The sequence below is a fragment of the Staurois parvus genome, unplaced genomic scaffold (genome assembly GCF_062004578.1).
Source record: "Staurois parvus isolate SC_StPar_1 unplaced genomic scaffold, SC_StPar_1.0 ptg000004l, whole genome shotgun sequence".
Lineage (NCBI taxonomy): Eukaryota > Metazoa > Chordata > Amphibia > Anura > Ranidae > Staurois > Staurois parvus.
The window spans coordinates 674,547-689,216 of record NW_028317800.1 but is presented as its reverse complement, the minus strand read 5'-3'; the positions used below and the strand labels follow the sequence as shown (position 1 = coordinate 689,216).

The window sequence follows — 14,670 nt, the reverse complement described above, 5'->3', positions numbered from 1 at the left end:
CGACTGTATCATGGCAGCCCTGAAGCAGGATTGCATTCCAGGGAAACAACTGAGTGCGCTGAAAGTCAGGGTTAAGTGGGCGTTATTTGCAATTGGATTGTGAAGGCCCCCCAGCAGACATTTTGAAAATCAAGCTGTTGGTGGCCAGCTTGATAAAAGTCTATGTAAAAATTGACAGAGTGGGGCAGTAAATTATTGGCCAGACAGTGACTGCATCCTATCACATGTAGTAACTGTTCAGCAGCACCAATAGCCAAAGGTGCCATGGCTACCAGAATATACTGGCAATTACTCCATTCACGTGGTTACCATAGATGGGGGAATTAATTAATTTTTTTCTCCCTCTTTTGCAAGCTAAATGGCTGAACAGTAATTACAGATACCTAAACACATATGCAGTTATATTTTTTTAAATTTATCTCACCTGAGTAACAGTATCTCCCAAATTGGTTATCAGCCGTCATAGAACAACCAGGTAAAAATGAACCTGAGGCACCAAGTAACTTAAAGATGAACTCTAGGTATGATTTTTATTGGTCCAGCTTGAACCAATGTAAACATGCATATCCTATACCTGACAGATCCCTGTGTAAGATGCGGTTTCTACAGTATTAGTAGCAGTCTTCCAGGTTCAATGCCTACCAGTTGTCTTACTGGGGGGTGCGTGCTCGACAATGCTTTCATTCAGAGAAAGCCTTGTATTTTTTCTTAGTGAATACAAGGAATTCCATGACTGGACAAGGTAAAGATTGTGACTGCATCGCTCCACCCTGTCCAATCACAGAACGCCTTCCCAGGAAAAACAACAGGGTTTTCTCTGAATGGAGGCAGTGTTAACAGTGGTTATTAGGCAGAAGGACAGATACTGGGGCAATGCAACCACTCCACACTGGACCAGAAAGACTGCTGCCATCAGTGTAGTAAAAGCAAATATTACAGTGGTTTGCAGCTTACCCAGGGATCAGTCAGGTATGTGATAAAGATATGCGCACACACACACACACACACACACACACACACACACACACACCAATGTAACTATGCTATATAAAAATCAAAATCTAATCTGCAGCTCTAAGTTGTACAGCAGGCATCTCCAGGTGCCTGTATGTCGCTTTCTACCTTCTACAGGACCCATGACCTATTGTTCTGACGGGCAGCTATCACTAACTATTGGAGAGGGAGAGCACACACTGAGTGGTCCTTCAGAGATCCAAAAGGTATACAGGCACCTGGAAGTACCTGCTATGCAATGTAATTATGACAAAAAGCCTACCTACTCTAAAAGTGGTAAAGTGCTGCTTTAAGGACCTCACACATGCTTCAAAGCAGTAATAAACCCAAAAGCAAACATTTATTATATTGCAGCTTACCAATTCTTAGATGCGATAGCTACATTTATTTTCTTTTTGATCATTTCATCTGGTGATCCAGCCAGAAAGTCTGTTTTTTTTAAACCACAAGGTCTTCAGCTGAATGTGTCAGTTTACATGGATGAGACAAATCATTTTACACTGACAGGGATGCTTAAAATGATCAGCATTTATTTATGTAAAAATATTTTTCCCAAAAGGAAAATAAAAACTGCTGTAACGCATTATTAAGTGTGAGCTGGAGTTTAAATAAAGTAAAAATTAAACCAAAGTGTTACTAAACCAACAACAGGAAAATCAGTCTGTATATGAAGTAAAGCATGCTGGTTTTACTCACTGTGGAACTTAAAGGGTTTGCATTGCGTTTGATACCGATTTCTCTGATCCTCCCCTTCTACTCCATCTGCTGATAGAACAGAGCCTTGGGGGCAAGCTGCACATGCTCAGTTTGGTGTGTATTGCTAGAGGTATTTTGTTTCTTGAGAAAGTGCATGTGATCAGCACAGGGCCAATCAGCACTGTCCAGACAGAGGGTCAGGGGTCCTGCAATCTCATAGGACAATCAGGGGAGAATGAAACTCCTCCTACAAGCTTTAACCAGTGCTCAGCTGGACACTGATAGAAATCATAAGACTGCTCTAACTGCTGATAAGAAAATGTATTTAGCTGTTTATATTTATTAAAATAATTGCATTTCTATGCTCTGTGTACTGTGCGAGACCATATATAGTGAATGCAGGGTCCTGGGTTTAGTAACACTTTAAATCTGCTAAATACATTTAACACTCCCCTCCCCCCCAGACTGACAATGCTGTTATCTGCTCTGCCTCCTGTGGTCTTTCATCCAGAGTGATGTGTCCCTAGTACAGGAGGAAAGTTACAGGCCAGATCACCAGGTTGAGAACAGAGGGAAAAAGTCAAACAAAAGAAAACTGCAATAAATTACATTTTTGGTTTTGAGTTTAATACCACTTTAAAACACTTTTATAAAATGTACAGAACATTCATAAGGGAACATTTAACATGCACAGAGTACTGCAATTGCTTTTCTGTGTCTGCATATCTTCCTAGCGAATAGACAGGATCAACGTTTTACCCATAAACTGTAAGGACCGAAAATGTGATATATTGCAGCTTACCCATCATAAGATACAGTGGCTGCACAATTTTCTGGGTTTTTTTTCTCTCAGTTTTCCCTTGGAGATTTGGCTAGTAACACTCCTCCTGTATTAGAATGCCTCCACACTGGATGAATGAGCTCAGGGGAATATTTGGACTTCAGCATTGTCAGTCAGGGGGGAGGGGAGTGTTAGAAATACTAACAGATTTAAATGCACTAACTAATCAAAGCCAAACTCCAGCTAAAATTGTATAATCAGCTACAGCAAACTGTTTTTTTTTCCTTTTTGGATGAAGGTTTCACATAAAGAAAAACGTTTTTTTTTTTTTTTTTAAGTAATCCTGCCAGTGTTAGATGGTTTGTCTCATCACTGTAACTGCAAGACGTTTTCCTGTTGAAAAACAACAGACTTACTGGCTGGATCATCAGATGAAAACAGAAGAAAGAAAGCCTAAAAAAAAAAAAAAAAAGAAAGGAAACTAATGCAGCAACCAACTCGAAGAATTGGTAGACTGCAATATAACATATGCCTCCTTTTGGGTTTACTACTACATTATTATACGGAGATATTGTAAAGTGTGTGTGTGTGATGTTCAGGTAGCCCATTCAGGTCTATTGGTATGCAGCGGCTCCACAGACACAGCCGTTTGTCCCAATCTGACAGCTGTATGGGGGTTTGGTGAGCGAGCAACAGCACTCATATGATTGAGGTCCTAAATGGCATATAGAAACATTAAAAAAATTAAAAAAAAAAAAAACACAACAGATAGTGTAGTAAAAAACAACATCCCTTAGGAAAAGGGAGACCATCACTTTAGCATTCAAAAGAATTACAGTAATTAAGAAACAGTCTCTTTAGTGACACCATCATTTTTGCCATTCAAAAGATAATAAACATAGCCTGTCAACAACAGATGTAAGTAGGCAAAACACAGGGGTGTTCTAATCACTTTTCACTGCAGGAAGCTTTGAAGATCTTGTTTCATGTTATGTATATTGCATGGGCTTGGTGATTCAACAATACTTTGTTAATTCTCTTTAAATGCAACCAACTTCCCGGCTTAGTGAACAAAAAGAAAAAATGATCAATCCTTCAGCCCTGGGGACATTTAATGCCACAGATGGGTAAATTTAGCATTTGCCAAACTTTTCTGTATGAAGAATATATCAGTCCTAATACCAGCAATACAAATCACTTTTTTTATTTTTATTGCAAGCAGTGTGTCTGACTCAGACCTCCTCTGACAATACCAAGTGGATGATCTGAATATCAAGTGAAAGAAGGTCCCTGCAGCACAAGGGCAAGCCTACGTCATGCATATACAGTAGCAAATACTTTATTACAAAGACAGTGAACATTCACATGAATTCAAGGTTTCTGTGACTGGCTACTACTACCGTGTCAATGTGAACAGAATACTATTCCCCCCAGTCTGTAATCATGGTCATTTGATCAAGTCAACCAACAAAGAAGTGGTGTAGCAATACTCCTGGCCATACAGGACAGTCACATCATAATCATCTTTTTCAATCTTTTCTCTCTTAGGACCAAAGGGCTTCCTGACGTTCAAGTCTATTTTTTTCATACAACAGATTATAATACAGCTTACATGTATTTGCTGTTTAAAGAGTCCTCCAGCTGTGCTAGTTTTAAATGTTCCCCTGTGCTCCCAAGACCTACGCAATTCCCTCTATGCATGGGCTCCTGCTCTGTACTACAGTTGTACGTGCGGTGTTCTGAGCACAGGCAGTGTGAGCTGAACATAGAGCTGCTGTCAATCACCGCTATGGAAGGAGGAGAGGCATGGCTTTTTGCTCTGTGCGTCCCTCTTGTTCTGCCGGTGTGTGTGAGGCACTTGAAACACCACACATAAAGGCAAAAAAAAAAAAAAAAGAAAACGTTTTACTTTTATGTAAATTCTATATCATGGAGTACAGTACAGGACACAGGCAAAAGTAATCAGAGCCTGGGTTATAGGCTTGTACCTCAGGTGATGGAAACTGGCAATATTTATTTTACAAAAGTTTTATTGACAACAACTTAAATAATGTACAGCCATTATATTCCATGTAACGCCCCCATTATTCTGCCTACCCTATTAAAATAAAAAAAAAAGATCCATATACTGTATACTTACCTTTTTTCAATCTGGTCTGATCACATGATCCTGCAGCTCCAGCTTGTGTCATGGTGCACTTAACAAGGGCTGGGAATTCCAGAAGCCATGAGGGCACCCATAGGCTCTCATGGCCCAGCTCCTATCTCTTCCCTGCAGCCGCTGCTCACTGACACAGGGGTGCTGGAGCTGCAGGATTACAGTTGTGCTCAAAGGTTTACATACCCTGGCAGAAATTGTGAAATTTTGCAATTGATATTGAATATATGACTGATCATGCCAAAAAATGCTCTTTAATTGAAGGATGATGATCATATGAATCCATTTATTATCAAATAGTTGTTTGGCTCCTTTTTAAATCATAATAACAGAAATCACCCAGATGGACATGATCAAAAGTTTACATAGCCTGGAATGTTTGGCCTTGGTACAGACACACAAGGTGACACACATGGGTTAAAATGCCAGTTAGAGGTTAATGTCCCACATCTGTGGCTTTTTAAATTGCAATTAGTGTCAGTGTATAAATAGTCAATGAGTTTTTTAGCTCTTACGTGGAAGCACTGACTAGGCTAGATACTGAGCCATGGGGATCAGAAAAAAACTGTCAAAAGTCCTGCGTAACAAGGTAATGCAACTTTATAAAGATGGAAAAGGACATATAAAGATGTCCAAAGCCTTGAATATGCCAATCAGTACTGTTAAATCACCTATTAAGAAGTGGAAAGTTTGGGGATCTCTTGATACCAAGCCAGGTAGACCAAGAAAGATTGCAGCCATAACTGACAGAAGAATTGTTTGGGATTCAAAGAAAAACCCACAGGCAACTTCAAAAGAAAAACAGGCTGCTCTGGAAAAAGATGGTGTGTGGTTGTTTTTAAGGAGTACAATACGGTAATACTTGAACAAAAATGAGCTGTTTGGTCAAGGTGCCAGAAAGAAGCTTTTACTGCACCAATGCCTCAATAAAAGCCCAGTTACAATATGCCTGACAACACCATGACATGCCTAACCAGGCCTTTTTTTGTCATTGATGCAGTAAAGGCTTCTTTCTAGCACCTCGACCATGCAGCTCATTTTTGTTCAAATGTCATCATATTGTGCTCCTTCAAAACAACTACACTGTCTTTTTCCAGAGCAGCCTGTATTTTTCTTGTGGTTACCTGTGGGTTTCCCTTTGTATCCCGAACAATTCTTCTGGCAGTTGTGGCTGCAAGCTTTCTTGGTCCACCTGACCTTGGCTTGGTATCAAGAGATCCCCAAACTTTCCATTTAATAGGTGATTTAACAGTACTGATTGGCATATTCAAGGCTTTGGACATCTTTTTTATGTCCTTTTCCATCTTTATAAAGTTCCATTAGCTTGTTATGCAGAACTTTTGACAGCTCTTTTCTGATCCCCATGGCTCAGTATCTAGCCTAGTCAGTGTTTCCACGTAAGAGCTAACAGACTCATTGACTATTTATATACTGACAATAATTGCAATTTAAAAAGCCACTGATGTTGGACATTAACCTCTAATTGGCATTTTAACCCGTGTGTGTCACCTTGTGTGTCTGTACCAAGGCCAAACATTCCAGGGGAATGGAAACTTTTGATAATGGACATTTGGGTGATTTCTGCTATCATTATGATTTAAAAAAGGAGCCAAACAACTATTTGATAATAAATGGCTTCATATGATCATCATCCTTCAATAAAAGAGCATTTTTTAGCATGATCAGTCATATTCTCAATATCAATGCCAAAATTTCACAATTTCTGCAAGGATATGTAAACTTTTGAGCACAACTGTATGTGGCCAGACGGGAGTGGACAAAAAAAAAAAAAAAAAAAAAAGTATACAGATCTTTTATACAAAAGGTTAGGCAGGATAGGTGAGAAGAGGGGTGAAGGAACATTTCTAAGAACAGTGTTAGTCTATAATTCTACTTTGAGGCCAAGTTCTAATCAAGACCTGATTAGAGGAAGAGCAGAATGTGAAGCACAGAGTAATCTCTGAGATTGAAGTACCTGTGTTCACACCAGGCAAAGGAGAATTTCCAGGTATAATAGCGGATCTTCCTGGTAGTGGCTTTTCTGCAAGGTAGGAATAATAGACTCAGAGACCCCTTCTATTTTTTAAAGCCTGTACTTCAACAGCCATGTCGTTAATGTCAGAGGATGAGAAGCAGGATGGCAGAGAAGACCCTGAAAAAGCAGATCTGGCCTGTTGGGAAGAGACCAAGTGTCATCTGCTAGAAGTCTAAGTTTGCCTGTGTTTTCCTCTCTTGCGCTATCTGAATTGAGACCAGGAAATTAACAGAGGCTAGAGCTAGAGGATCCTTGGCCCAGGCTACAAACAGAGGTAGTTGGGTTTTTTTTTGTTGAATCTGGAAGCTAGAATGTTTACATCCAGAGTCACCCATTTCTGATATATTAGATTGAAGAGGTCTGGGTGAACAGCCCATTCCCCTTAATCCAGGCAGTGGCGGCCGAGGTAGTCCGTTTTCCAGCTGTCCATTCCTGGGATGTGGACCCTAGAAATCGCTAGACAGGACAGCAAGTTTCCATCTATAAGATCATCTGGTTTGCTTCCTTTATGGCTGCAATACTCCGGGTGGCCCTTTGATGGCTGATGTAAGCCACAACTGCAACATTAAACTACAATACTAAAACGAGTGCCCTTGATGAAGGGGGGTTCAATGTTGCAAATCTGAACTAGTTTTTAAGCCCTGGGCAAAGATGCCTTTAATAAAGCTGTTATTTGTCCGGGGGAAATGTGACAAAGATGTTGAAAATTCCACTTCTGTCAGGTAGGCAACTTGCGGAGAGCCTGAAATTGAGCTACAATCCAAAGCACAGTAAGCTTATTTTTGCGTTGAAAAGGGAGCCAATCTGAGGCAGAGTTGTGCAGGTCTTCAACCGAGTGAATATTTATCTGCAGCTTTGCAATGGTTCCTTTCACCTGCTCTCCACCATAGCTACACCATGTGTGAGGGTATTATCCTGTGGGGGACTGAGTGAGTAGGGTGCGGAATATAGGGCAAGTTTGTCCAAAAGGAGAGCTCAATAACCTAAGTATAGACCATCCTGTATTGAATCCTCTTGGGTAAAGGGAATGATGAAGTGCCCGAGTAACATATAAGGACTCTAGGCGGAAGTAGTAATAAAATGCGACTTATGGTGTGATGCAACACCTGTTCATCCACCTAAGCCCAAGTCTTTTACAGTAATAGAAGCATAAAGGGTGATCCTGCCTTACCTGTCCATTACACTGGACTGTATGTAAAGTCCAGGCTTCGCCCATGACGATGGGCATAACCCCGAAGGGGTCTTCATGGACTATGATTGATAGGGATAGACCACAGCCCTGGAATTGTGCCTGGAGCAACCGGGCATCCCCAAAGCATGGGGTTTGGGTACGGCTTCCAAAGTTCACCAAGGAGCTCTCTATCTTCTCTTATGCTTTCTTGGCAATTTCCGCACCTGTCTTGGATAGGACGGGTTAATTCGGTGAAAATGACCATCTTGCCGAAATTGTTGTATTATTTTCGCACCCTCCCAGTGCGGGTTCCCCCTCATTTTCTTCGTTTGCTTCAGGCGAAGTTTATGCGTTTTATCTGCGCCAATAAGCACCCCAGAGTATCCAGAAATACGCTTTTTGCTCACAGACTCCAGGGTGGTCTTGGGGTGACCAATGTAACCAAGTATTATCAGGCGAGCCAGATTGCCCCGCTGTCTATGTTTCATGCCTCTTCCGATGTCCCCCTTTGGGTCCTGTTGGAACTACCTAATTGTGCCCCTATTGCAACGTCGACGCTTCTATGGCTTCCCCCTGCCCTGCGCCCTATGGCACCGAGTTCGATGTTACTTCATGGCTTACAAGTCTGGGACTCGATACGTTACTCTGGTGGCCTGATGTCACCTTTTTTGCCTTTGCTCCCAATTATTAACAACCCTCTTTTCCCACCGGGTTTGGATCATCCGGGGGCGTTTTCTTGGTGAGTGACTAATGGTTTTTCGCAGTTGCGACACTTTGATTTCTCGGTCCTTTCCCACCTGGAACTCTCTTCAGGAATCGCGGAATGTCCCCCCGGCGGAATTCTTTCGATACCTTCAATTGCTACACTGGCTGCTTTCGTTGTGGAGCACTTCTGCTTTCCCGTACCAGAATCCTGCCTTTGAACAGCTTTGCCAACAGCGTCCGGGCGCTCCGGGCCTTATATCCCTTCTTTATGCAGCTCTGAACAGACGCTCGTCGCATACTTCTCTTTCATATGTTGTTCAGTGGGAGCGCGATCTGGGAGTGGCTGTGGATCCGGAGGACTGGAATAAGGCTTGGTCATTCATAGCTCAATGCGCATTTAATACGACCACACTGGAGGCAGCCTATAAGGTATTGTTTCGGTGGTATTGGGTTCCGGCTCGGTTGGCCCGGGCTAACCCTGCCTGTAGTGATCAATGTTTTCGGGGTTGTGGCCATCATGGAGATGTCTTGCACATCTGGTGGTCATGCCTGATACTGTTTCGTTTTTGGTCTCGTGTGTTTGGCCTTCTTTTCACCTTGTTCCATCTCTCCATACGCCGGGATGCCCGGTATGTCTTGCTTCATTGCCCCATACCGGACCTCTTGGCTCACAAGCAGAAGTTGGCTTCTTATTTGTTTTTATTGGCCACTAGAACAATTGCCCAGGCCTGGAAGAGTCCATTTGTCCCTATTCAGGGGGTGCGGGATCGTATGACTACTATGATGCTCAACGAGCAGATGTCGTGTATCCGCAACGACTCCCACCGTAAATTTTTGAAAATATGGGAGCCATGGTTGCAATATGCCTTTCCCACACTCCCCCCGGCTAGCCTGGGGATGTAATGGCGTTCGATATTGGCGCTCATGGACCCCCTGCTTTTTGCCCCCCCCCCCTTTTTTTTCCCCCCCTATCTCTCTCTCTCTGTTTTTGGTGTGACTGGACAGCTGCCTTTAGTTGTTAGAGTCAGTTGCATTAATGTTTTGTTCCTTATGTGCCAGTGATAGCTCCTGCGTGGGCGTACCTTTTGCCCTGTTGGCGTTAGAGCACTGTTTTCCTTTTATTTTGCTTTTTTTTTCTATGCAATTGATAGCCCCTGTGTGGGCGAGTTTTATTGCCTCTGTTTTATAAGGTTTAAAAAATTTATAAAAACCATTGGAATACAAAGTTCACCAAGGTTGCAGTGATCTGCATTCACCACTTTTATTTATGGCATTAGAAGACAGTGAGGAGCTGATTTAAAAATTTTATTGAAAATGTTCATCAATGTAGGACACCATCACAAAACTGAGGATTCATGGAGTGCAGAAGGGTTATAGGGGAGGAGGTGTCCTCAAAAGCTTCCTAGTGTCCTATCACCTGATGATACGAGTCTATAACCCAGGGTCAATGAATATTTCACTTTTGTCCTGTACTGCACAATGCAGTTTTAAAGACTTTTTATTTTTATTAAAGCCCAGCACCAGCAATAGAGGGGAAAAAAACAAACACACACACCTTCCAGTGGGGCTACCTCACACTGCAAGGGTTAAATACTCATTATGTCTTGGGTTGCATAAATAAGTTGTAAATTCCCTTCCTATTCTCCATTGCAGCAAGGTCCTTCCAGCACTGAGATTGGTTCCCCATAGCCTGTTACTGGCTCCAGTCACTCTCCAGCCTTCCCAGTTTACAATCCAAGGTTATTCTTTCCTCTATGAATACAGTATAGCCAGATTGGCTCGTAGTGTTGGTCCTGCCTCTTCCAGTCTGACTGAATGTGCAGGGGACTTGTTTTAAATAGGAGTGGGAAAGAGTAAGAGCCTCCTTCACAATTGTTTGCTGTGCATTAGGGACAGGAAGTGATCGAAAATACCTTCAAACAGTAAAACAGTTTTAGTAGAATTGGAAAAAGGTTAGAACTTCTTTTCTTCTTTCACTGCAAAAAATAAAGAGCTCATATATCCACTTGAGCTCTGAAAGGTTTTACCGCCTTCATGACTAGGGCATTTTTTTTGCTATTTACCACTGTACTACTTTAACTGGTGATTACGAGGTCATGCAAACCTGTACCCAAATTAAATTTATATAATATTTTTCACACAAATAGAACGTTTTTTGGTGGTATTTGCTCACCACTGAATTTTGCTTTGTTTTTTTTATTTTGTGATCAGCGACTTATAGTGGGACTATGATAGCGTGGTGGGCAATCTGATACCGACACTGGGTGGGAGGTAAACTGACTGACGCTGACATCAGTGACACCAATACAGTTATCAGTGATAATACTATAAACAGTCATTGTGCTAATGACACTGGCTGGGAAGGGGTTAACATCTCAGGGTAATCAAGGGGTTAAGTGTGTGCCTAACAACTGTTAACGTGTGTAATGTGTGTTGCTTTTTACTACAAATCAGGGGAGACGAAACAGACACAGATCTTTCCCTTTGAACAGAGCCTTGGGTGTTTGTCAACACAGGGCTCTGGGCTGTGATTGGACATGAATCATTGGCTGAAACCTGCTGACGAAATTCTGCTGTCTCCAATCACTGGCCTGAAACTGGAAGGAGAGAGGGTGTCTCCTGTACCTGTACGAGATACCCGCATGCATTTAAATGTGAGCAGGTGGTCCACAAGTGGTTAAATATGTGCTATTTCTGTACAAGCAGTGAGCACCAGCACTATGAGAGTTTTGATCATATACGGGTCTGATAATGTCGAGGTGCTTGGTGAGGAACACTGTTAGAGCTGGATTGCTCTAAAAGACATGATTATTAGTTTACTCCCATCTTGGGATTTATGCCAGTTAGATTTCATGATTATTATATAGAGGTCAATTTGTAAAGGTAAGCAGTTTGGAGTTACACTGGGTGAAGAGGGAACACCTTTCTATTGTTCTTTTATGTTTCCGGATAACTCCTAATTAAAGTGCATCGTAAGGATTCATGCACACAGGCGTATTGGGTAATATAACAAAAAATTTCCACCTGGGAGCCACAAGTGTTGTGTACACCCACTTGTACAAATGAAATACAGGATATGGCCAGGCACAAGTATTCGCAGCCCCAAGCATAAATATGCAAAATGTGTACGGATGCAGACAGTCTGTGTCCAGGGACATACCTTTATATGCTTATGCTTGGAGCTGCGTAGACCATGTACAGCCATATATTGCATTTCATTTGTACAGGTGGCTGTACGCATGTGTGGCTCCCAGATGGAAATTTTTCATTATATTACCCAATACACCTTTGTGCATGAGCCCTTACAATGCACACTGTTATTTATGAGTTATCTGGAAGCATAAAACAATAGAAAAGTTTAAAAACATCCGAAAAATAGAAATTCCATACAGCAAATGGACATATTGTGTAGAAATCAAGATAACTGGGTACTGATGTTGTTAACCATCATTTTCCTCTTACCACTTAGACTGATCTCCTACTGTTTTTAGGAAGAAATTCTAATACTTGTTAAGTTCTGCTGAAAAAAACTTTCTATCACAGCAGAAATCATTTTATCAGGAATATCACTTTTATAGATCTTAGAAACTTTTATACTCAGAAGCTGTTAAAAGCCTTGAAAAATAGAGAGGAAGATGAAATCTGAAGACAACATCAATACACAAATTAATGAAATGGTCCGCAAATCAATTACATAAAACGTCAATGTTCTTGCTTATCATTCGCTCAGATGCTCACACGCAGATGACTGAAATCAAATAACATGCTGTTTAAAATAGTTCAATTGCGTTTGTCAATAAATCACCAAACAGAAGAAAAGCAGATCTAATAAAGTGAGTGGTTACCTATCCTTCCAAATGCATCCAGGGCTGATTGTACAAGTTTCTCTCCTGATTCCACGGAGTCTAAAGGGAAAAAAAAAAAAGAGAGAAATAAAAGTTGTGAAAAGAAATGACAGATTATAGGAATAAACCTTTACACATCTTGTGGGTTTTTCTAAAGTCATTTTCATACAATTACATACATTACATCCAGAAGTGCTGAAAGCACATTTTAGTGTAGGAAAATCTGTACCAAGAGAAAACAGAGTGCCACCGCTGATAGTTCCCTGATGCTGATTCAGTGTCTTCAATATGGGAGGCATAGACATGCAGCTAGTATGCGGATCAGGAGTTCTGATTTTTCTATACTTCATGTGCATTTCTGGTCAACGACGCTAAGGGATCCGTTTATAAAAATTGCTATATGAATGTGACAAACATTTGAAAAGCTGCAACAAAAAAAAGATGTATTTGGTTTAATAGGATATGATTTTCCTATGATAATAAGAACCATCTAGTGACCATAATGCAGTATTTCCACTGCATTATGGTCATTGTGGTATCACAACCACAATGCAACCACTGCATTGTGGTTGTGATACCACAATCAGAAAGATACGTCATTGGCGCCACTAGATGGTGATTACATCATTAAACCAAATACGTAAATATTTAAATGCGGCTGAGTTTGTCACACTTGTCACTACCAATATCGGTGCTACTACGAAGCACTTGCACGAGTACTTGTCTCCGTGCAAATGCTCCGATACCTAAATCCGATACCTTTGCGGTGCGATATGAGCCTATACAAAATGAAAGGGCTCAAATCGCACTGAAAAAAAATCGCATGTGATTTGAACAGGAATGTGGCAAGATTCTTGTCCAAATCACATACGGTTTCCTGTAGGGAAGAGGGAGGGGGAGAGAGAGGCGCCAAGCTGCCAATAGTGTAGTAATGTTTATTCAATAAAAGGTTAAAATGTGACAGTATTGCACTCACAGACATTGCTGGTGACAGGCATAAAACAAGCTCAGTGTGGAGCCCCCAGTCTGAAGTTCAGTCTCCACTAGAACTGTTGGAGAAAGTGCTGTGAAGCCGAATCCAGGCAAGCCATAGAAAGATGCTGCAGGAGACAATCTGTCAAAGGAGTTTTCAGATGTCCAAGATGCTGTAGCCAAATAGAATGAAGGAGGTGTGGTTTGGCCTCTGAAATGGTGGCAATCAGCGACTTATAACAGGACTGCAATAGTGCGATTGGCAATCTGACACTTGGGGGGGGGGGAACTGACATCACCAGTGACATTATTACAGTGATCGGTGCAAATATAAACTGTCACTGTACTAATGACACTGGTCAGGAAGGGGTTAACATCTAGGGCGAGCAAGGGGTTATTTGAGTGCCTACAAAGTGTTTATGTTTGTAATGTGTGCTGCTTTTACTGGGGATGTTGTGGTTTCCATTCCCTGCTTAGAATGAAATACATAAAATAACTCCATCCCATGTCACTGAACACAGTTCTGTGTTGTTTACATTCACAGAGCTGTGTTCCGTGAAACACAGAGCTGATCACCGGGTCCCGGCAGTCAATCATTGGCCAGGATCGGCATGTGCTTTGAAGAATCACAGCACAGCCAGGCCAGCAGGTGCATGGATCACGTACCAGATACGTGATTTGGCGCGGAACAGCAGCTTTTCTGCCATACAAGTACATGGTGCGGTAGGCAAGCGGTTAACTGCAGCACAGAGGTGGTAATTTATGTTGCTAAATGCCCCTGTCCACCATTGTAAGTTGGCAAAACAATTGTATGTTTTAGAACATGTTACCGAAGTGATTTGAAAAAAAAAAAAAAAGACAGACGGATTGCCAGACATGTATGGCAGAAGCGCAGTGGTGCTGTTCTTTGAGCAGTCCAATAGGCAAAATTTGGCCCAAAAAAGGGTGATATGGACAAGATTTTGCTTAGAGGCCAGATGGGAATTTTCACCTTGGGTCACGCTACCCACAGTCTCAATGAGGGGTGTATCTACCTGCCCTTTGTATATGGATAGGGTCTTTTTGCACACTGGGTCTTCTTTTATGCAGACTGGGGAGGTATTCTGTATGAGTTTTCAATATGGAGAATTTTACAGTGTTATTTTCCTTTAAGGTGGTTTTGGTTTGTGTAGAGATAATTGTGGTGTTTTATGTATACATTGGGGAGTAATGCTTTTTGGTAAAGGTTGAAATTAATTATTTATTTCTCCTCCCATTGATTTATTAGAAGAGGCCCTCCATTTTTTGCAATAC

At 41.5% G+C, this 14,670-nt stretch overlaps 1 protein-coding gene across 1 annotated transcript in view; it reads right to left on the bottom strand.

Annotated features, from left to right (window-relative positions):
• Positions 1-14,670, bottom strand: part of HSD17B4 (hydroxysteroid 17-beta dehydrogenase 4) — a 388,773-nt gene that overhangs the window by 278,276 nt on the left and 95,827 nt on the right. Inside the window, exon 4 of the mRNA XM_089673464.1 lies at positions 12,406-12,465. Within this exon, the coding sequence (XP_089529590.1) occupies positions 12,406-12,465 (60 nt within the window). The remainder of the gene's footprint in view (positions 1-12,405; positions 12,466-14,670) is intronic.